General features: G+C 43.7%; 2 protein-coding genes across 4 annotated transcripts in view; one reads left to right on the forward strand and one right to left on the reverse strand.

Moving 5' to 3' along the window:
* Positions 1 to 2512: 2512 nt before the first annotated feature.
* Positions 2513 to 5334, reverse strand: LOC133252888 (basic proline-rich protein-like). Of its 2 annotated transcripts, XM_061425877.1 has the most exons (3): positions 3588 to 5334; positions 3142 to 3244; positions 2513 to 2852 (listed from the first exon to the last, which is right to left on the reverse strand). In XM_061425877.1, exons 1-2 carry the CDS (start codon positions 4244 to 4246, stop codon positions 3193 to 3195), a joined length of 711 nt encoding a protein of 236 aa, XP_061281861.1. In that variant the 5' UTR covers positions 4247 to 5334; the 3' UTR covers positions 2513 to 2852; positions 3142 to 3192. The 2 variants fall into 2 exon arrangements, with proteins under 2 accessions (XP_061281861.1, XP_061281862.1); XM_061425878.1 differs by lacking the exon at positions 3142 to 3244 and having other exon boundaries at positions 3588 to 5222.
* DOCK5 (dedicator of cytokinesis 5) overlaps positions 3934 to 23386 on the forward strand; it is a 283905-nt gene continuing 264452 nt past the window's right edge. For both annotated transcript variants that reach the window (XM_061425870.1, XM_061425871.1), the window contains exon 1: positions 3934 to 4026. In XM_061425870.1, coding sequence (XP_061281854.1) covers positions 3984 to 4026 — 43 coding nt within the window. In that variant the 5' untranslated portion in view covers positions 3934 to 3983. The remainder of the gene's footprint in view (positions 4027 to 23386) is intronic.

Raw genomic sequence — 23386 nt, forward strand, 5'->3', positions numbered from 1 at the left:
TCTAATTTTCAGCCACATTTTAATAAAAGACTTTGAATAGCTCTGCTTTTATGATTTAAATGGACTTTCACATCTGATATAAAGAAGTGGGTGGACTTCAGTCTTCAGAGGAAAAAGAATAAACATCCTGAAAACTGTAATTAAAATTTTCCATTTTCCTCCAACCCTCTTATTGCAATTATTGTCACACTTGAAATATCCAGTGTCCAAATTCAAACCTCAAGTTTTGCAAAAAGCCTTCAATTCGAGGTGGTGGGGTAGGGGTGGAGGCAGGGTGGAGGGGGTGTGTGTGTGGGGGCGGGGGTGGGGCTGAGGCAGCTGAAGTCATTTTGGTAGAAATCCAGTTATGTTGAATGAAGATCAACACTCTGATGTGCATTAAATTTAAAATAAACCTGTGGTTAGAGAATGTCACTCATCCAATTTTCTCAAACACAGGTGACTGAAATAACTTGGTGCAAAATACTTAGGCTCCTAACGGTCCATGTGGAGAATTGCTGAGGAAGGTATGAAGTCAGACCTGAGGAAATATGAAAGGAAACTTCAATCCAGAGCAACTGGGATATAAAAGGTAAAGATAGGTAGATATCACAGATGACTAAGAAAATGGCAACTCTATGTAGTAACTGTGTAATTGGCCTTCCCATTACAGACCCCTCCCCCAGGCTCACTGCTTTTGTTCTTCTCAGAGGTATCCAGATAATAGTGTCCAGTGCAGGTTTCCTGACTTGTTTTACAGATGCTAAAACCCCCACCAAGTGGAAGAAATCAACGACTTGATGACCATGAGCACATAGCCCCCCAGACCTACTGGAGCCTAAGGATCTATATTGCTAACCCCTGTGACAGGATCCTGTTACCTCACTATCAACCAATCAGAGAATTATGCACGAGCTGATCACACAGTCTGGGATGCTCCTCCCTCACCTGGCTTTTAAAAATGCTTAGCTGAAACCAATGGGGAGTTTGAATATTTTTGGACTCCTGAAGTTCTTCCTTGGCTCCCTGCAATAAATACTGCACTTTTTCACCACGACCGAGTGTTAGTAGATTGGCTTCACTGCATGTGGGCAAGCCAACCCAGTATTACCCATATCCTTTCTCCTTAGGGTTATGCTTGACTCATGTTGTGTTTCACACTAGGGGTCAAGATTCAGAGTTTCTAAGGCCTGAAGCCTATATAGTGAAGCTGTTTATATATATTATATATATATATATAAAACATAGATTTATCCATTCACCAAACTTTCCAAAAGGGCTTCACAGTTGGCTCAGTGGGTAAAGAATTGACCTGCAATGCAGGAGATAAAGGACACTAGGGTTCACATCCCTGGGTCGGGAAGATCTCCTGGAGGAGGAAATGGCAACCCACTCCAGTATTCTTGCCTGGGGGATCCCATGGACAGAGGAGCCTGGTAGGCTCCAGTCCAGGGAGTCACAAAAGAGTTGGACACCACTGAGCTACTAAGCACACAAACTTTCCAAAAACATATGGTAGTAAAAGTACACTGAGGAGTCCAGAAGCCTCAGTAAATTTCCTTGTGTCCACACTGCCCTTCAGTTGTTTCTACCTTCAGTCTATGTCAAGAACCTTTTTTCTATCTCAACCCCTACCATCCTGGACCCAACTGCCTTCATTTCTTGCCTGAACTACTGAAATAGTCTTCTGACCATCTGATCTTTCTTCATCTTCCTTGTGTCTTTACAGTCTATTCAACCCACAGCAGTCATGTTAGATCATGTCCTTGGTTGGTTCAAAATCCTCCAAACTTTTTTCACAGCCAATATATGAAGTTCTCACCATACCTTTTGTGGTCCTGCTTTATTGGCTCACACTGTGTCTCTCACAAATTTTCTCCCATAATCTGCCCCTTACTAACATCTCTTGCTACCCAGTAATACTTGCTGTTCCTCCGTGGTTTCAGAACCAGCCAAACATACCTCTGGCTTTTACTTTTGCTGTTGTTGATTTCTGAACGCTTTTCTCTGAAATCCTCACTTCCTGCAGATCTATAGTTCAATGTCACTTTATCAGAGATGCCTTAGCAGACCACTGGATATAGAACTGCAGCATCCCTACCTCCCTCATCCTGTCCTCCTTACTCTGGAGTTTTCTATACAGGTTTAGCCTCATTTGGCTTAAATTTGCCTTACCCACTTCTGTTAGACACTAAGCTCTATGAGGGTAGGGATTTTATTTTATTCACTGCTGTGCTCCAATTCTTTGAACAGTGCTTGACACCTACTAGGCAACCAATAAATATTTGTGAAAAGAAAAAAAATTACCTAACCTGGGAAGTTAGGTTAATCATGATGTCATTAGCAGAGGAAAAGAAATCTGGGGGACAGATGATGGAATCCCTTCTGGATGTTAAGTCTAAAGTGACTAGATTTCTTAGATTATTATTACACTTGATGAATAAATACGTAGAGTTACCCACCATTAACAAGACCTTTAAAAAAAAAATTCAGATCTGACTTTGTAAAAAGTTACCAAAGTTAAAATGCACCGTTTTCAGTGAAGTTTTGCTTTTATTACGTGTTTATTTCATTTTCCTTTCACGTTCGAAATCGGCAAGAAAATCTTCATAGGCTTCGAGAACAAAGCAATTTCAAGAGGTTTTTTCTCAGATGGTGAACCCGAATCAGCTGGTCATTTACTCTGAGATTTTACTTCTATGGGTGAGGTAGCAAGGAGCCCCACACCCACCTGGGACTCGGATCCAATCTTCATTCTTGAGGTCTCTCCAGATGGAAGTGAGTTCCAGGAGGAGAGTTTCAGAGGACGCCAACAGCTCAGGGCCGTTCAACTGTGCAGTCCCTGCGTTTGACTCTTTGTCTGAACAACGCACCTAGTGAACAAGAAAGATTCGGATGTGCCTCGTCCCCTTCCCCGCAGGAACGCTCTTTGGGCTGCTGAAAAAGGGAGGTCTTTGGGGCGGGCTTTCCCGTGGACCATGAAGGTCTGAATTTCTTCAGCTGGGTCTGAGTCTCTTCAGCTGGGGAGGAGCCCAGGTGTTTCTCGGGGACATAAGATTTCCAAGTCAGAACTCGCTACATAATTCTCGCTAAGAGGCCCCCCTAAGAAACTACTTGATACTTCTAAGGAGCCCGGCTCCTTCGCATTAGTTCTCTATTTACCAGAAGACAAATGTTCCTGCTTTGAAGGCTATGAACCGTGGCCACAGGAGATCACATTTGCCTCGGAGTTCGGCTTCCGGCTCTCGTGGTGTCAGCGAAAGCTCTAGGGGGTGAACGTGGTAGTCAACTGCTCATTCATTCAACAAATATTTATCGAGCGCCGGTTGAGTGCCTGGCACTGCGAGAGCCCGGACGGCTACAACCAACTTATCTTAGATACTATGCACTCATCCTAGTTCCCCCAGATGCTCCGCAGCGCGCGGTGAGAAAGGACTCCGCATCCACTCCCGCTTGCTCCGCCTGCGGGTGCCCGACCCCTCCAGCGCAGCCCTCTCGACACCCCGCCGCCGGGGATCCAGGCTCCAGGGTTTAGCCCGGTTGGGGACGGCGAGGGGAAAAAGCCGAACAGTAAAAGGATTAAAAAAAAAAAAAAAAAAAAGCCGTACCCAAGTCTGTGCTGGGAAACTGCTCCCGGGAAGTGTGCAAGGCGGAGCCGGCCTGGGCCCGGGAGAGCGCGGAGACCTTGGCTGGCCGGCGCCCGTGGATTGTGGCGCGGAGGCGGCCTTGGCGGGCAGAGGGCGCGGCCAGCGGGAGGGGCCGAGGCGGCGCCGGGAGGGGCGCGCACGGCGGCGTGGCCGCCGGGCGCAGCAGGTGACCGCGGCTCGCGGTGGGAGCCGGAGTGTATAGCTGGCGGCGCGGCGGGGAGACGGCGCGCGGGGCCGAGCGAAGTTTCCCGGAACATGGCGGAAGGGCCCGGGGCGCGCCGGTGCGCGGCGCGTTGGCGGTCGGAGCCCTGGGAGCTGTAGCCGCCGCAGCCGCCGCCGCGGGGCGAGGTCGCCGCCATGGCCCGCTGGATCCCGACCAAGAGGCAGAAGTATGGGGTTGGTGAGTACTCGCCCCACCCCGTCCCCGCCGCCGCCGCCAAGTTCAGGGGAGCGGCCCTGCCGGGTGCAGAGTTGGGCGGCGGACACACGGTCACTCGGTGCGCGCCTGCCCGGGACCGGGCTCCGGCTCCCGCTACCCGCCGGGGCGCCGCCAAGGCTCGGCTCGGGCCCCATTCTTTCTTGGAAGCGGTGCGAGCTGGAGCCGGCTCCGGGAGCCTCATGGGGGGAAGTCATTCTGAGTTTGGGGAGTCCGAGTGGCTAAAAGTGCAGTTGGTTTCCGGACTGGCCATCCCGCCCCCCCGACTCCCAAGTCTGCAGCGCTTTGCAGCGTAGAAACATGCAAAGCGACGGAGCTCGCTCTGCTTCATTTGGGGCGCCCTGCCGCGGTGCTCACGCCCACTATCCCCCCATCCACCGGCCCGCTCGTGCCCGTGTAGCTTCATTCAGTACTTTGTAACCGGCCGAGGCCCATGGAACGCGAAGTCGGCGGGCTGCCCCAATGCTTCCTGCCTTTGCTCTTAGGTTCTCCCTGAAGCTCCAAGTGAAGAGTTTGTGTGGGGTTGTTGGGACGGGGGGCTAGGGAGCCATCCTCTCCCAACTCCTCCCAGGCACTGGGATCCCCGTAGCAGTTGTGAACTGGTCAGGAGACTCAAGCTGTGGTGTGGAGGTGATGGAAGCGGCAGGAAGTGTGTGGTATGGGAGCGGGGGTGGCTGGCCCCCGGGGCTGCTGGTGCTAACTGTGGTCCTCTACCCGAGCGTGAGTGGAGAGGGTCTCCGACTGCCTTCTGAGTCCCCATTCCGCCGTGGGATAAAACAAGGACATTTTACTAGGAACAGAGTGACAGGTCCTGTGCTGGGCACTTGGGCGTTCCGAACAGCGGTGTTGGAAGGGCCCGCAGGATGTGCAGGAGGTTGCTTTCGTGTTAGTTTTCGATCCGAAACGGTGGTTGAGCGGGGCTTTAACACAGGTGAAAACTCTTGGTCTTTCCACTTTTTATCGAGGAGTCAAGTTGCTTAGGTCTTGTGGAAAGACTTCTGCCGTTAGTGGGGCGATTAAAGTGGCTTTAGGCTTGGGTGCGATTCCCTAGTATAAACACAGTTGAGAATTTTATCACTTCCTTTCAGGGTCGTTCATTGGGCATATTTGTAAGTCTTCGGCTTCACTACCATCTCGCCCGCATTTTTTTACCCCCTCACTTTAGTGGTTACTAGGTCTCTGAACCCTGGAGAAGGAAATGGCAACCCACTCCAGTGTTCTTGCCTGGAGAATCCCAGGGATGGGGGAGCCTGGTGGGCTGCCGTCTATGGGGTCGCACAGAGTCGGACACGACTTGTGACTTAGCAGCAGCAGCAGCAGGTCTCTGAACCTATTCTGTGTTTTCTGACGGCTTTGTCAGTTTCAGAGAGAGATCTCTAAGGGGCTTTTCAACTTGGAAGACTTGAGTCAGTTACAAGAAACAAACCAACTCTTTGATATTTATTACTTTGAGATGGTGATCCTGGTGTATATATTTATATGTGTGTGTAGACAATAATATGCACAAGAATCCTTGTTTTCCCTCTGCAAAAACTTTTTCCTTTAAATTTCTTTTAGAATCCTTGCACTCTTCTGTGACTGTAGTTCAGAAATAGGTAGCTATTGTTTCTTCTGCTTCATAATTTGGTCATGAGCTTTCAGGTGCCAGTTAGTAAGTAGCCAATAATTCTGGAAGTCGGATGGAGCTAATTTCTTTGTGTTAATTGGGTACTAACTCCTAGATGAAAGTATATTTAGCAGTGCCTAGTCAATACTTCTGGAGAAGGCAATGGCACCCCACTCCAGTACTCTTGCCTGGAAAATCCCATGGACGGAGGAGCCTGGTAGGCTGCAGTCCATGGGGTCGCTAGAGTCGGATTTGACTGAGCGACTTCACTTTCACTTTTCACTTTCATGCACTGGAGGAGGAAATGGCAACCCACTCCAGTATTCTTGCTTGGAGAATCCCAGGGACAGGGGAGCCTGGTGGGCTGCCGTCTTGGGGTCGCACAGAGTCGGACACGACTGAATCGACTTAGCAGCAGCAGCAGTCAATACTTCTCACGAAAAAATTATCAATTCTAATTTTAATAGGAGAAACTCTCTCCAAAAGTATTCTGACTTCGGCATAGTTAAGGCAAACATAGCCTAAAAACATGGGTTTTATTTCCATAGTTATAGTAATAAGAGTGGTATTTTCTCTTTTTAATTTTTATCATCAGTCAAGAAAATTGAATTGCATTTCAAAGGTATAGGGAGCGGCGAAATTGCCCCAGAGTATCATTTAGAAAATTTATTTCACTAGACACAATGGATACTTTAAAAAACACACACACACAAAACTTTTTGAATTGGAGTATAGGTGATTAACAGTGTTTGTGATAGTTTTCAGGTGGACAGCAAAGGGACTCAACCATGTACGTACATGTATCCATTCTGCCCCAAACTCCCCTCCCATCCAGGCTGCCACATAACATTGACCAGAGTTCCCAACACAGTAGATTGTGGTGAATCTGGGTTTGACAAAAGGGCCCACTGTTAGGACAGATGAGCTTATGGGATCAGTGTCCATTGTTTATTCCCAAGACACATGGTGATCATCCTAGTTCCTTGCTGGGAAGCCTTCCTTGGCCAGCCCGGTAAGGTCTAAACTGAGCCCAGTTTTCAAGGTTCTAAGATCCAGCTCAGTATGTTTTCATAAAGCACATCTCTCATCGCTTCTCTCATCAACCCTCTAACGCAGACGCTGCCCTTCCCTCTTGTGCCTTACACTGAGAGTCCCTCCTCTGGGACTTTGCGCTCCTCTGTGTGTCCCCTGTTCCGAGTCCCCTTCCACCTCTGGATCCCATAATCTGGCCTTTCACCCAGGGTACGCTGCTTCCTCAACATTCCTACATTTTATTACTTAACCTTTGGTTCAGTGAATCAGAAGGTTATGGTATTGCATCCTTGGGACTAGAGGTATACGGGTAGAGAGCATGCATTCAGTAACTGCTTGTCCTTGGCGTTGGTGTGACATTCTAAGGCACCAACCTGATTTCTATAATTTAGTGCAGTTTTTTTTCCCCTATTAGGTTTTAACATCTCATTCACTCTAGTATGACTTTTACCTTGTTCTGTTAGATGAAGTGAGACCCTTAAGTTTGTCTTTATCTTTGCAAGTAAAAAAAATGAGATATGCTGCTGAGAAAGCAGGCATGGAATAGATGGACTTGCTTAAATGTGATTGGGAAAAATTGGCTGGTTGGATTAATGGCTGCCCCACAGCTATGGAAAATGCTTTTCTTTCTCCCTTTTTCTTGTTTTCTTTTTCTTCCTTTTTCTTTCATTTTTTTCTGTTTTAGGACATGAGGGTCAAACACTTTGACTTTGATGTTAAGCAAACCTTAGTGATACATGTCCAGGTTAGTCTTCTGATCATCGAAACATTGCTTCAGTCTGTTCAACGATAGACCCAAATTATGTTGATGACAGAGTCTTTGCAAAATCGTTCATTATTGTTAGAATTTGTCCTATATGTTTTTATAATGTGATAAAAGGTGCTTTGGGGGAATATTTGCTTCACGGTTAACTTTGCAGCAATTTTGTTGTGCTAGGCCTAGTTAGTCTAAAAGCATTTAACTTTGTAGATTCTGAAATGTTAGTGTAAAAACAAACTGGATTCTTGTAGTGGTTTGTTAATGCACTTAGGTGTGCTGTGGGTCTTCAGTTCATCCTCACCGCGGGCATCGTGTTCCGTAGACTCTAGCTGGAGTGATGGAACTTGGTCTCAAAGGGTAATTAGTGAACTGCTTAAAATAGATAGTTCCCACCTGTTTGCTTGCATGAACACCTTTGGCCCCTTTCTTGGAACAAGGTTTTTAATTGCATACAGTCAGGTATAAAAGATTGAAAACAAGCCACTTGTATTGAATACAGCTGTCAAGATAGTTTTCAAAATTTGTTATTGTAATATATGTGCTTTTAAAAAAAATTGAAAGTTTTTATTGTGTATTTTACAATATTGCTTCTGTTTTATGCTTTATTTTTTTGGTGGTGAGACGTGGGATCTTAGTTCCCTAGCCAGGGATCCATCCTGCACCCCTCTGCATTAGATGATGAAGTGCTGACCACTGGACCACTTGGGAAGTCACCTGTGCTGCTTTATTAACACATAATAACTACTTTATTTTGAAATAGTGATTGAGTATATACAATTTTTCAAGATATCTGTAGTAACCATAATATGCTATTTAATCACCTGTGATTTCTTTTATTGAATTTGTTTTTGAAGTATAGCTGATTTGCAGTATTGTGTTAGTTTCAGGTGTACAGCAAAGTGATTGTTATATGTGTATATAAATCTGTTCTTTTTCAGATTCTTTTCCATTATAAGGTATTACAAGATATTGAATGTATTTCCCTGTGCTGTATGTTAGGCTCTTGCTGGTTGTCTGTTTTGTATGTAAAACACCTGTGATTTCAGTTGAGGCCAGCATCTCTGGTACACTTGTGGGTTATTGCCTCTGGTCATTAATGCAGTGAACACTGAGTGTCAGAGAACAGATGTGTAATTTTTTTTACCCTTTTCAAGCCCATGGATCCTTGAATTTGAACATAGATTGAGTCCTTGGCTATGAAGATCACACAGCTAGTTAATTATAGAGCCTGTTAGTTATATGACCAAGCTAGATATTATACAGTTGTAGTGAACTGAAGAAGGCCTCACTCTAATGCATTCATGTTCTAACAACATTGAGGCTGAGAATAAAAGGAATAGGGAATTAATGTTTATTATGGATTTACCTCTTGACAGGCATTGTTCTAAACCCTTTGTTTCAGTGTGCCCCAGGTACCTATGGAGGTCTTGGAGACACTTTCAGATGGCCCATGAGATTAAAACTTCCTGGTAATAATAGTAAGATGTTATTGGCCTGTCTTCACTCTGTTCTGTCATGAGTACACAGTATAGTTTCCCAGAGGCTACGTCGAATGTGATACTGCATCAGATTGAATGCAGAGGCAGAGAGTCTAAAGGCCTTTTGTGAAGCCAGATATTAAAGAGATTTACAAATATGCAAAACAGTGCCACTCTTCTAAGTGTTTTTGTTTGGAAAAGTGTGTGTGTTAGTCACTCAGTCATGTCCAACTCTTTGCAACCCCATGGACTGTAGCCCTCCAAGCTCCTCTGTCCGTGGAATTCTCCAGGCAAGAAGACTGGAGTGGGTTGCCATTTCCTCCTCTAGGGGATCTTCCCGACCCAGAAATCAAACCCGGTCTCCTGCATTGCGGGCAGATTCTCTACCGTCTGAGCCATGTTTGATCTAAAAAATACTTCGCTAGCTAGTTGGGTTTATTGTGACTTCTTGGTGGCTCAGTGGTAAAGAATTTGCCTGCCAATGTAGGAGACCCAGGTTTGAACCCTGTGTTGGGAAGATCCTCTGGAGAATGAAATGGCAACCCACTCCAGTGTTCTTGCCTGGAAAATCCCATGGACAGAGGAGCCTGGTAGGCTACAGTCCATGGGGTCGCAAAGAGTCGGACACGACTGAGTGACTTCACGTTCATGTTCTTCACGTTAGTTAATGAATAAGGGTTTTTTTAAATGTCTCAACTTGAATTTCTAATATACTGAATCGTGATAGATGTAACCCACATAAGCAAAAGCCCTTTAGAATTCTCAGTAACTTTTTCTTAAAAGATATTTTCTTTTTCCTTCTTTATTACTTTTGGCCCTGCAGTGTGGCATGCAGGATCTTAGTTCCCTGACGAGGGATCAAATCCATGGCCCCTGTGGTGGAAGCGTGGAGTCCTAACTACTGGATTGCCAGGGAAATCCCCTCTCAATAACTTGTAAGAGCATTATAGGGATTCTAAGACTAAAAACTTTGAACACTGCTGCTTTACACATTATTTCATTAAATCATTGAGATGATGCTGTCATTCTCATACTGTCTCCTTTTCCAGGTAAGAAAACTGAGGTTTATACAGGATAAATTATTTATCCATGTCCACATAATTTCACTCCTAGGCCAAAACTCTACTCCATGTGCATTTCCCAACAGTTGTTCATCCATCACCTTGATCTCTGCTGTGTCCTGTGTTGACCTGAAACAAATAGACTGTCGGTTAGTTTTCCAGCAAAAAAATAGATTTATTCAGAATCAGCAATCCTTAGGGGGTGTGGGTTGGGATGGGGGGCAGGTCTGCAACCACATGCAGATCCCTGCAACCAGGAGAGAGCCCTTTTATAGAAAAGGAAGTTGGCAGAGCTGTAATAAACAGAGTCCATCGGAGGAATGAAGAGTTTGAAGTATATTGGCTTTTCATTGACTGAGCTCTTGCCAGGTGAGAAGAGGAAGTCTGTCTTCCCATTGGGCTCTGCTCTCTTGTAAGGGGTGAAGGCTCCCACTTCTGGCCTCATGACTGTTTTAATTGAGGTTTCTCTGTATGTATTCATTTTTACACCAGGTACCCTTGAGTACCTCATGCCTCTGCTTTACCCATTTACTGTCTCTGTTTTTGTTGTTGTTGTTGTTCATAAATATTAGAGCTTAATTTCTTTATTTTTTTTTAAAGATTAAAAATACAAATAAAAGTTCTGATACTTTATTCTTGAGTCCCAAAGGACTGTCTTGTACTCACTTTTGCAGACTATTACTTTTGAATGAACCATCTCTTTCTTCCCCATTGAATTTTTTTTTAATTTAATTTTTATCTTATATTGGAGTACAGTTGATTTCCAATATTGTGTTAGTTTCAGGTATACAAGCAAGGTGATTTAGTCATACATAAATCCATTCTTTTTCAGATTGTTTTCCCATATAGGTTTTTACAGAATATTGAGTAGAATCCCTGTGCTATACAGTAGGTCTTTGTTGATCATCTATTTTATTAATATATATTTGTTTGATCGCTAAGTTGCATCCGACTTTTTTGTGATTCCATGGACTGTAGCCAGGCTCCTCTGTCCATGGGATTCTCCAGGCAAGAATACTGGAGTGTGTTGCCATTTCCTTCTCCAGGGGATCTTCCTGATCTAGGGATCAAACCCTTGTCTCCTACGGCTCCTGGCATTGCAGGACCATTGCAGGCTTATTCTTTACTGCTGAGCCACCAGGGAAGCCCATTTTGTATATAGTAGTGTGTATATGTTAATCCCAAACTCCTAATTTGTCCCTTCCCCCTAATTTTCCTCTTTGATAATCATGAGTTTGTTTTCTGTCAGTCTGTTTTGAAAATAATTTCATTTCTATCATTTTTTCAGATTCCACTGTAAGTTATTTCTTAATCTTTTCTTCATGTTGCCTACTTTTTTGGTTTTTACTTAAAACAGTGACTGAAAAAGCCATACATTCCTACCATTAAATGAGAACCAGCATCACTTGCTTTAGAAAGAGGCAACCTTAAAATTAAAGGCAACGACGATAAAACAGCAGCGTACTGGATTCTGGCTCCATGCTGTTGCCTGTCAGACCATTTTCTCTATTAAAGAAGAAGGAGGCTGGTGGCCCACTGAAGCTTTCTCTGCCATCATCCATCTACTGTGAATTCTCATTATTTGCGGTAGTTAGTGTGATAAAAAGTCACTGAAAACACGGACTTAGTGCATATTGAGCCATTGTTCCTAGGGGAAATACCAGGTTAGGTTCCTGTGAGCCTCTGGTCACATGTTTATCAACTGAGCTGATCCCCGTCCTTATGCATGTATGTTTCTGTTTAAGGCTTAAAGACCTTATTTAGTGTACATCACTGATGTACTAACATTGAACTCATGGCCATAACACCTTATATAAACTCAAGCCTGAAGGAAGTGTATCTAACACAGGCATAATGTTTTTCTCCAGCAGGCAAGTCGCAGCCTTTTTTGGACTTGGGAACACGAAACAGCACTTCAGCAGTATGCTTGGGGACCATTTAAATAGCAAAATCATTAACAAAACACAGAAAATAAGAAAGACACAGCACTGAAGTTAAGACTGTAAGAAGGACTCTGGTTTACAGTATGAGAACTGAAACAAAAAAGCGGAGTGTCACCTTGCCTGACCTTAAATGGGAACTTGTGTGTCATACTTTGCTTCTCTGCATAAGACTGAGAATGACCTCAAAAGCACTAGGAACGTTGATTTTGGTGGTTACGAGTGAATTTTAGTGGGAGAATTCACAAATACCATAGAATCTGTGAATAGTGAGGATCAATTGTAGTTAGTTGGATAAAGGAGACTTAAAAATGGAATCATGGCTTGGAAGCGCACACTCTCAACCCCAGAGTTGCAAAGGAGCCAGTGGTGGAGCCAGTGGCAGAGGCAGGCCCAGCCGGGCGCCACCTCTTCTAGACAGAAAAGTGAGAAAGCTGGTGAGGGTGGGACTCCCTGTCATTTGAGCAGTTGAGACTTGGCAGTTCCAGTGCAGGTTATGCAGGTTTGAGCCCTGGTCTGGGAACTAAGATCCCACATGCAGTTTGGCCAAAATATTGTTTTAAAAATGGAATCACATTCCTGTATTGTTTGTCTGTTAGAATAATCCCTCCTTTGAGTTTTCTGCGAACCCTAGCTAAGGGCACCGCTGGCTTTGCCCACCTTGCTCGCTGTCCCTCTCGGTGGCTCTCCTTTTCCCTAACTGTCCTATTTGTGTTTACTGTCTTGTCTCCCATACTGGAATGTAGAGTCACAAGAACAAGAACTTTTATCTTTTTCATCAAGTGTTCCCCTACCCCTCTGTGGCTCCTGGCGTGTGACCAGCACTCAGTAAATAAATGAGGAAGGAGTAAATGAAGGCCCTTATCTACCTAAATTTGTCTCCGGTGCTGGAGAGGGAATTTCCCCCCACATAATGAAATATTTTGCCCTTCGTGCACTTCCCGTGAGATAAACAGTCAAAAGCAGTAAGAAAGGGAACATTTAAAGAAGAGATGAATAGGATTAATAACTGTTTTAGCAAAGGGTCTTGTGAACATCGTGGGATTGGAAAGGAATTGAAATCCTCAATGATGTAGTCTTGGGAAGGGAACCGTGGAAATTTGCTGCTACCGCCTTTTTTTTCCCCTGCATTATTTGTGGAGGCTTCCTGGAGGAAGATACGTTGTAGGATTGGTTTAATGGAAAGAAAAGGCTTGATCACAGTGGTGAAGAGCATTTAGGAGATTCTGACTCAGTGGGTGCATGCCGTGTCGAGCACGAGTTAGAGAGGAGCGAAGGTGCAGTCTAATGGAAGGAACAAGGCATTCAGATTCCTCCGTTACTTCCCATTACCCTGAAGGATAAAGCACATCTACACTATACGCAGGGTAATTAAACAAGATGTGATCACAAGTAACGTGGATCAGAAAAGTAATTTAGAGTACTGGTAAGGGGCTTTGAAGCAAAGGTGGTAGTTACTCAAAATTCTGTTTGTCCAAATTTACAGAAGGCTTTTTGTAGCAGTCCATTTCTGCCGTCATCTTTGCTGAAACCTAATCTGTGCTTGCTTCTCATCTCAATTTTCTGAGACAAACCAGTGGGGTTTGAGAATTAGTCAGATCTCACCGCGATGATTTTTTTCCTTCAGTTCAATCGCTTAGTAGTGCCTGACTCTTTGAGACCCTGTGGACGGCGGCGTGCCAGGCTTCCCTGTCCTTTACCAACTCCTGGACCTTGCACAAACTCATGTCCATCCAGTCAGTGATGCCATCCAACCATCTCATTCTCTGTCATCCCCTTCTCCTCCTGCCTTCAACCTTTCCAGCATCAGGGTCTTTTCCAAGGAGTCAATTCTTCGCATTAGGTGGCCAGAGGATTGGAGTTTCAGCATCAGCCCTTCCAATGAATATTCAGGACTGATATCCTTTAGGATGGACTGGTTGGATCTTCTTGTAATCCAAGGGACTCTCAAGAGTTTTCTCCAACAACACAGTTCAAAAGCATCAGTTCTTCAGTGCTCAGCTTTCTTTATGGTCTTGCTCTCACATCCATACATGACTACTGGAAAAACCATAGCTTTGACTAGATGGACCTTTGTTGGGAAAGTAATGTATATCTCTGCTTTTTAATATGCTGTCTAGGTTGGTCATAGCTTTTCTTCCAAGGAGCAAACATCTTTTAATTTCATGGCTGCAGTCACCATCTGCAGTGATTTTGGAGCCCAAAAAAATACAGTTTGTCACTGTTTCCATTGTTTCCCCATCTATTGGCCATGAAATGATAGGACTGGATGCCATGATCTTGGTTTTCTGAATGTAGAGTTTTAAGCCACCTTTTTTCACTCTCCTCTTTAACTTTCATCAAGAGGTTCTTTAGTTCTTCAGTTTGTGCTATAAGGGTGGTATCATCTGTGTATCTGAGGTTATTGATATTTCTCCCAGCAGTCTTGATTCCAGCTTGTGCTTCACCCAGCCCAGCATTTCGCATGATGTACCTGCATATAAATTAAATAAGCAGGTGACATTATACAGCCTTGACGTACTCCTTTCCCCATTTGGAACCTGTCTGTTGCTCTATGTCTGGTTCTAACTGTTGCTTCTTGACCTGCATATATCTTTTCTCAGGAGGGAGGTCAAGTGGTCTGGTATTCCAATCTCTTGAAGAATTTTCCACAGTTTGTTGTGATCCACATAGTCAAAGGCTTTGGCGAAGTCAGTAAAGCAGAAGTAGATGTTTTTCTGGAACTCTTGCTTTTTCTATGATCCAGTGATTGTTGGCAATTTGATCTCTGGTTCCTCTGCCTTTTCTAAAACCAGCTTGAACATCTGGAAGTTCACGGTTCATGTACTGTTGAAGCCTGGCTTGGAGAATTTTGAGCATTACCTTGCTACTGTGTGTGAGATGAGTGCAATTGTGTGATGGTTTGAACATGCTTTGGCATTGCCTTTCTTTGGGATTTTTTTTTCCATAAAGGAAACATTTTCCAGCTTCTAGTTATTTCCCAGCAATACCCATTGTAATAACACAGTAACTTTACACATGTAAAATATTTTAGTACTCTCAAAAGAATAAGAGGAGGAATATGGGTCAAAATCTCTTATAAGTCATTTCAGTTCTTTGAAATGAGTTGTAATAGAATTATAGAGTGTTGGTCTATTCTATATGTAATACAATTTGACCCTGATCTCTGACCCAAGAACTTGACTACGGTCATGCAGTTTGTTTTTCACTAAATATTCCAAAGGAGGAAAAAATAGTTTCTCCCTCATCAAGTAGGTGAGTCACCCATGAAATGTCCGCTGTGTGTGAACATTAAAGCCTATTATAAATCCTTCAGGAGTCCTTTGACCTTGGTTGATAAGTAGCTTCCAGCAAACAGCAGGAATAATGGAGTTTTATTTTTAAGCTTAAAAAAGTGCTTTTGAGATCAAGCTGAGAATACTTTTGAGACAGAGATTTGGGTGAGGAAAAGCAGAGGGTGCTTGTGTTAATTTAATTTTTCCAAGTGATGTCCAGGCCATGTCCTCTTGGAGCCTGGGCCGGCCGTCAGCTCACTCAGACGATTGTCTGAATTGCTGGCAGCTGGTTCCCAAGCCAGAGACAAAAGTGATCTTTGTCTTTTCACAAACCTCTGTGTCATCGCAAAGCTGCGGTTGTTCAAACGGATCCACTTTTCCGGATTGTGCCATCTTCCCTTACACGTTTATTCCCTATGCGACAGTCTAGGTCGGGTGAAGTAGTTGGACCCCCAGGATGCCCTCTGAGAATCTTGGTCATTTACTGTTTGTCTTTTAGTACAACTTGATACTGTATAACACAGGCAACTATACTCAGTGTCTTGTAACAGCCAGTAATAGTTTTTCAGTCAGTAAATCACGTCTGACTCTTCGACCCATGGCCTGCAGCACGCCAGGCTCCTCTGTCTTCCAGTATCTCACAGCCTGATGTCTGTGAGACACAAAATGATGTGCATTGAGATGGCAATGTTATCCAACCATCTTATCTTCTGTTGCCCTCTTCTCCTATTCCCTTCAGTCTTTCCCAGCATCAGTGTCTTTTCCAGTGTGGCGGCTCTTCACATCAGGTGGCCATAGTATTGGAGCTTCAGCATCAATCCTTCCAATGAATATTCAGGGTTGATTTCCTTTAGGATTGATGGACTTGATCTCTTTGCAGTCCAGGGGACTCTCAAGAATCAGTGGAAGAGAATGTAAAAATATATATGTGTATAACTGGATCCCTTTACACCTGAAACTAACAACATTGTAAATCAACTATTATTTCAATAAAAATTAAAAATAAACTCAAGGAAAGGAAATTGCAGCAGAGGTTATTCCCTCTTGTAAATAGCTCTTGGCTGACTCAGTCAAAGTGAATGCATCCCTCTGACTGGCTTGTTACCTGTGTACCTGGGGAAGGATACACTGTATTTCCTGTGAGCCTGGAACCAGAGGTCTCTGACTCCCCAGCCTTCCTGCCAGAAACCAGTTATTAGAGTAAGTCATAAGTCTCAGTCATAGAAATCTAACTGCTTTGTGCTTTTGTGTATAGGATCATAAACTCTTCGGGGCTAGATTCTGTATGTATCACCTCTTGGCTAACACCTCATTTTATTGGAAAAATATGCCCCAGAGGCATGAAATGACTTCACCTAAATCCCAAAGCCAGTAGCAGATGTCTTGCTTGTCTTAACTTGTCTTCTAGCTGCTTCCTTATTCTTTATAACTCTGGAGGAAGCAGGTTCCTTTTTATCATGTATACTTAAGGGGTCTGAAAGAGTAAGTTCTCTCCACACAGGACAAAGGCTGTGTAATCCCTGGGTTTTTTCTAGGTGGAGGTTTTGTTGTAAATAAGATCCAGCTTTTAAATCACCCCCCCCACTATTTTTTTTTATTGAGATATAATTGACATATAATTCTGTTTCAGGGGTAGAATATAATGATTAGATATTTGTTTGTGTGTGTGCTCAGTCGTGTCTGACTTTTTGCAACCCCATGGACTGTAATCCATCAGGCTCCTCAGTCCATGGAATTTTCTAGGCAAGAATACTGGAGTGGGGATCTTTCTCCACTTTCTTACTCTAGGGGATCTTCCCGACCCAGGGATTGAACTTGTATCTCTTGCATCGCCTGCATTAGCAGGCAGATTCTTTACCACTAGCGCCACCTGGGAAGCCCTTTATATTCGTATGTATTATGAAACGAACACTACAGTAAATCTGGTTAGCATCAGTCACCCCACCAGAGTTACAAGTTTCTTTCTTTTATTTAGTATTTATTTGGCTGCATTGGGTCTTAGTTGTGGCATTCAGGACCTTTCGTTGTGGCACCCAGGCTCTCCAGCTGTGGCATGTGGGTTTAGTTGCCCCACGGTATGTAGGATCTTACCTGCCCAACCAGGGACTGAACCCGCATGTCATACATTGCAAGGTAGATTCTTAACCACTGGACCACTAAGGAAGTCTTTGTTTTTTCTGATGAGAACTTTAAAAATATACTCTCTCAGCATCTTTCAAATATACAGTACAGTAGTATTAACTGTAGTCACCATGCTATACATCACATCCCCAGGACTTGTTTATCTTATAACTGGAAGTGTGTACCTTTGACCACCTTCACCAGTCTCCCCAACCCTGGCCAACCCCCACCTCTGGCAGTCACCAGTCTGTTCTCTGTATTTATATTGTTTTTAGATTCCATTCATAAATAATATTATAGAGAGAGTATTTGTCTTTCTCTGTCTGACTTATTTCACTTTAGCGTAATGCCCTCAAGGTCCATTCATGTCGTTGCAAATAACAGGATTTCCTTGTTTTTTTTTTTTTTTAATGGCTATTCCATCTTTTTCTGTTAGTGTTTTTGTTTCCTTCAGGCAGATGCCCAGAAGTGGGATTGCTTGATCTTCAGTTCAGTCGCTCAGTTGTGTCCGACTCTTTGCTATCCCATGGACTGCAGCACACCAGGCTTCCCTGTCCATCACCAACTCCTGGAGTCTACTCAGAACCATGTCCATCATGTCGGTGATGCCATCCAACCATCTCATCCTCTGTCGTCCCCTTCTCCTCCCGCCTTCAGTCTTTCCCAGCATCGGGCTCTTTGCCAGTGAATCTGTTCTTTGCATCAGGTGGCCAAAGTGTTGGAATTACAGCTTCAGCATCAGGCCTTCCAAAGGATATTCAGGACTGATTTCCTTTAGAATTGACTGGTTGGATCTCCTTGCAGTCCAGGGGACTCTCAAGAGTCTTCTCCAACAGCACAGTTCAGACGCATCAATTCTTTGTGCTTGATCATATGATAGTCCTATTTTTGATATTTTGAGGAATGTCTGTAGTTGTTTTCCTTGGTGGCTGTACCAGATTACATTCCCACCAACAGCGCACAAAGGTTCTGTTTTCTCCAGAAAGTGTTTCCTCACTAACGCTTATCTCTTGTCTTGATAGGAGCCCTTCTGACAGGTGTGCGATTATCTCTCATTTGTGGTTTTGGTTTGCATTTCCCTGATGACAGCTGATGTTGAACATCTTGTCATGTACCTTTTGGCCATCTGTATGTCTTAGGGAAAGTGTCTATTCGGATCATCTGCCCAATTTCAATCTTACTGTTTGGTTCTTTTGCCTTTGATACTGAGTTGTATCAGTCCTTTACCTAGTTTGAATATTAACCCCCTGATCAGGTGTACAATTTGCGAATATTTTCCTCCTTTCGGTTGGTTGTCATTTTCATTTTGTTGATGGTTTCTTCTGCTGACCACCTTCCCCTTTTGAAGAGTTCAGAGAAGGAAGTGTGTTCCGAGGTTTGAGCCTGCAAAGTGGAAGTCAGGCTGTGGCTTCCATGGTGGTCACAGTGTCTCAGGTTGGCAACGGGTCCTGTGTCTTTGGTTCTTGTCACCATGGTGTTGACGTGATGTCAGTCACAAAATTCAAAAGTAGCATGACATTCTCATGACATTACAGCTGTGTTTGAGAATAAGTGTTAATGCAGTTTACAAGGTGCTGATGGGGAAAGGGAGGGTTCTGTGTGGATCATAAGTGAAGTGTTGATTGCTCCGTTGTGTCTGACTCTTTGGGACTTCATGGACTGTAGCCTGTCAGGCTCGTCTGTCCATGGATTCTCCAGGCAAGCATACTGGAGTTGGTTGCCACGTCCTGGTCCAGGGATCGAACCTGGGTCTCCTGCACTGCAGGTTCCTTACTATCTGAGCCACCAGGGGAAGCCTGTGTTGATCATAAGGGATTAAGATTACAGTGCTGACCTGGAAGTGAAGACACACTGACATAGCTTTTTTAGACGAGTAAAGCTTCCTTGGCTGACTGCCCTGGGCTTTGAGCTTCCTTCAGAACAGTCACAGATGGCAGGTGCCCTTGCTCTTCACTGTTGAGCAGAGGAGGCCGCCCCTCAGAGAGTGACAGCACTTGGCTAAGTTTCTGTCTTTCAGGTCCTGAGGCACAGTATCTGTGGATTACATGGTAATATATCTTTTCTTAATCAGTGGATACTAGAAGCATAAACATTTATTGTTTTATAAAAGGGATCCTGAGGCTTCCCTGGTGGTTCAGTGGTAAAGAATCTGCTTGCCAATGCAGGAGACAGGAGTTCCATCTCTGGCTAAGGAAGATCCCTTGGAGAAGGAAACAGCAACCCACTCCAGTTTTCTTGCCTGGAGAATCCAACAGACAGAGGAACCTGGCAGGCTACACAGGGTAGCAAAAGATAAGACACAACTGAAGTGATTTAGCACATATGGGGCTCAAAAATGTTGGCAACTTTGCTATAATTGAAGTTCTAATGTGCTGGATCTTTTTTCTCTTTCTCTTTATTTTCCTGGCCACACTGTGCAACTTTTAGGGTTCTAGTTCTCCAACCAGGGATCGAACTTAGGCCCTCAGTAGTGAGAACTCAGAGCCCTAACCACTGCACTGCCAGGGAATTCTCTGTGCTGGGTCTTATAGTAGTACTGTGTGTGCAGTTCACTGTGATCTGAGAATCCCATTAAAACTGGTACAACCTCTGTGCACACACTTTTTGACTTAGCAGTTCCATTTCTGTGAGTTTGTCCTACAGATATACTAAAACAGGTGAGGAATGGTATGTGGACAGGATTATTCAGTACAGCATTATTTAAAGCAAGACTTGAAAACAGTTTAAATGGGAATCAGTTGGGAGTGGTTTGTTATTTATGACACATGTATACAAGGGAGTACCATACAGACATTAGAAAGAATCAAAACTCAGTGACAGAATGTCTGCTAATGGTGACACTGTCATGCAGTGATACAGGCTGATCTCTTCAAAAAACGGTGCTGGGTCAGTTGGTTATCTATATTGAAAAAATAAACTGGACTCCTACTAAATGTCATATAAAAAATTGACTCCAGGGTCTGAAAGGTAAAACAGTGAAAGCATTCAGAAAAGGGGCATAAGAGGACATCTTGATCTTGGAGTCAGAGATTTCTTAAAGGGACACAAAAACCACTAAAGCAGATTATACTGAATCATATTAAAATTGAAAGACAACCCTTAAGAGCTGAAAAGGACAACTCACAGAATAGAAAGAATATGGTCCCTGTACACATATCTGACATTTATATTGTGAATATGTGAAGAAGTACAAATCAATAAGAGAAAGCAATAATCCAGTAGAAAAATGGTCAAAAATGAAATCCAGATGTCCAGGAAATATTTAGGAAGGTGCTGATCTCCACTTGTCATCACAGAGAAGTAAACACAGTGCCAGCCATCTACAGCCCCATTAATAGAGCTAAATTAAGCAGCAACCAAAAAGACGTTTCACCTATTTGCAGGCTGTGTGACCATGAGGCCTTGTGCACTGATTAAAGTATAGATTGGCACAGCCATTTTGGAAAGCTATTTAATAGTTTCTGGTAGAGTTAGACATACATCTGCCCTAGGACCCAGCAGTTTACTCTTAGGGAAATGAAAAGTTTCCACAAAAAGACTTGTGTAGAGGGTTGTTAGTCCACTATTCAAAATGGCCCCCAGTTGGAATTGAATGGGGGCCATTCAGTTTCAATCAGCCATTGAATGGGTCATCAGCTTTGCTGTCCTCATGCCAGGAAATACAGTGAGACCATGAGAATGAGTGATTGACGTGGACACACAGAAGTACAGATAGTCATAAACATAAGGCTAAGTGAAAGTAGGCAAATGGGAAACAGTGCGTACTGTGTTACGCAGTTTGTCAGTACCCATGCAGGCAACGCTAGCTGTTTCTAGAAGAGAGGATCGTGGCTACCCTGGATGTCTGTAGGGTAAAGGGTGGTAGTTGTGCTGTAATGGCGGTTGGGCAGGACACTCAGGTTATTGGTTGTGTTTGTTCTGCCTCTTGGTCTGGGTACTGGTTAGGCAGGTGTATTCAGTTTATGAAAATTTAGTGAAATGTACATGTATCTGCAGTTTCTATATGTGTATTATGCTTAAATTTTAAAAATTTGGAAGAATGAGCTAGCTCTTCAGTATGGGCTTATTTCCAAGATATATTTGAGTAAAGAGGCAGGATACAAAAAGTGTATATAGTATTAATTTCGTTCATTAAACAGGTGTGTACCCACTCTGTCAGGCACTGTTGTAGACAGTGAACACAATAGATAAAGCATGTGTCAGCGTGTACTTGTCAGTGATGGTGATTTAGTTGCTAAATTGTGTCCAACTTTTTGCGACCCCATGGACTGTAGCCCACCAGGCTCCTCTGTCCATGGGATTTCTCAGGCAAGGGTACTGGAGTGGGTTGCCATTTCCTTCTTCAGGGGATCTTCCCAACCCAGGGATTGAACCCGGGTCTCCTCCATTGCAGGCAGATTCATTACTGACTGAGCCACCAGGGAAGCCAATGCTAGATTATTATTTCCAAAAGTATATATGAGATTGTCCATTAATTATTTCTTGGAAGAGAATGGTGGACTGAATATAAGGGTTTTTACAGAATATTTTGTACCTTGTTAAGTTTGTGCAATGTGAATGGATTACCAATTTTTTTAAAAGAATTTGAGCTAACGTTCCTATTTTTATTAATATAGTTTGTGAGCGAAAGGTGGTAGCTGTTGTTGCCTGTGCTTTAGAGATCCAGCAGCTGACACAGACTTATTTTGGTGGTTGGCCCAAGTCACACAGGATGTCTTGGCTGGGTTTGTAAGTTGGCCTTCCACCCTCTATCTGAAACTATGCTGACTTTTGAGTGTTGTAGCAAAAACTCTAGCTTGATGACCTCTATTCCTCTATTCTTGATGACCATCTGTAACTTAATACACTTTGCTTCCTTCCATTCAGTTGACTTACGACACATTCTGTCTCTGCTGATCATCAAAACCAAATCCAAGATTTTACTTCAGTTAAGGATGAAATGGAGTTTTCATGTTTATCCTAGTCTAATCTCTTTATAATCCTGAAATTCAAAGCTCATGGAATCACACCTTATTTTGATCTACTGGTTGTTTTTAGGATCTGAATGGCTGTTTTATGGTGGATAAACCATTCGTCTCAGACTTTGACTCCTCTACCCATTGGAAGACAATTAAGTATGATGTCACTTTTATTTTGATAAGATAGTGGACATCCTGGGGCGTACACCATTCTTGGTCTTGCATTATATAAAATATTTGATGAATGAAGCAGAACACTTATATATTATTTCTGTCGTCTAACAGCATCACTAATATGATACACCTTTAAAAAAATTGTGTTCTGAGTTACTGAAAACAGTTGGGATGCAGATGTTGGTCTGCTCAGGGACACATAGTAAGCTGACGTTAGAACCGTGGTTACTGTTGACAGCCCTGCAGACCGTATTTCTGCCTTGTGGCCAAGCCATGCTTAGTTACTATGAGAAACGTCCAGGTAGAGGCAAAAGCCATTGCTGCAGAGTGAAGTTTTAGAGAGCAGCTTCTTGTGGTTTGGAATTTTGAAGTCCACGCCTGCTAACTTTTATTCTTCTCTGCGTTTGTGAAGTCATAGAAGGCTGTCAGCCAAGTGAGAAGGTAGGAACAAGATTAGCACACTTCCTGGTACAGTGGGCAGTATGCAGTCATTATCTGAAAGTTGGCTGGGTGGGAGCCTGCCTGACAGTAGGCTGGCCTGGCAGTCAGGTGCCCTTGTTTGCAGAGCCGACTTGATTCCTCAGTAGGGGAGGTTGATTCTTTCTGAGCTCATCTTCAAAGGTCCACACTAGATTCTAGTGTATTTCCAATTTCAAAACCCTTATGTTTTGAAACCCTTATGAATACTTGCCTGGTCTTGCAAGACTCTCCATAGAACATGGTTGAAATCCTAGGGGTTTCTGGGTGATGGGACTTTTGTTTCTGTCCCTGTACATTGTTTATAATTATTTTTATTATGTTTTGGCCATGCCGCACGGCTTGCTTAGTTCCCCAACCAGGAATTGAACCTGGGCCGTGGCAGCGAAACCGTCCAGCCCTAACTACCGGACTGCCAGGGAATTCTCTCCACTTTTAGGTG

This window comes from Bos javanicus, chromosome 8 (assembly GCF_032452875.1).
Source record: "Bos javanicus breed banteng chromosome 8, ARS-OSU_banteng_1.0, whole genome shotgun sequence".
Taxonomy (NCBI): domain Eukaryota; kingdom Metazoa; phylum Chordata; class Mammalia; order Artiodactyla; family Bovidae; genus Bos; species Bos javanicus.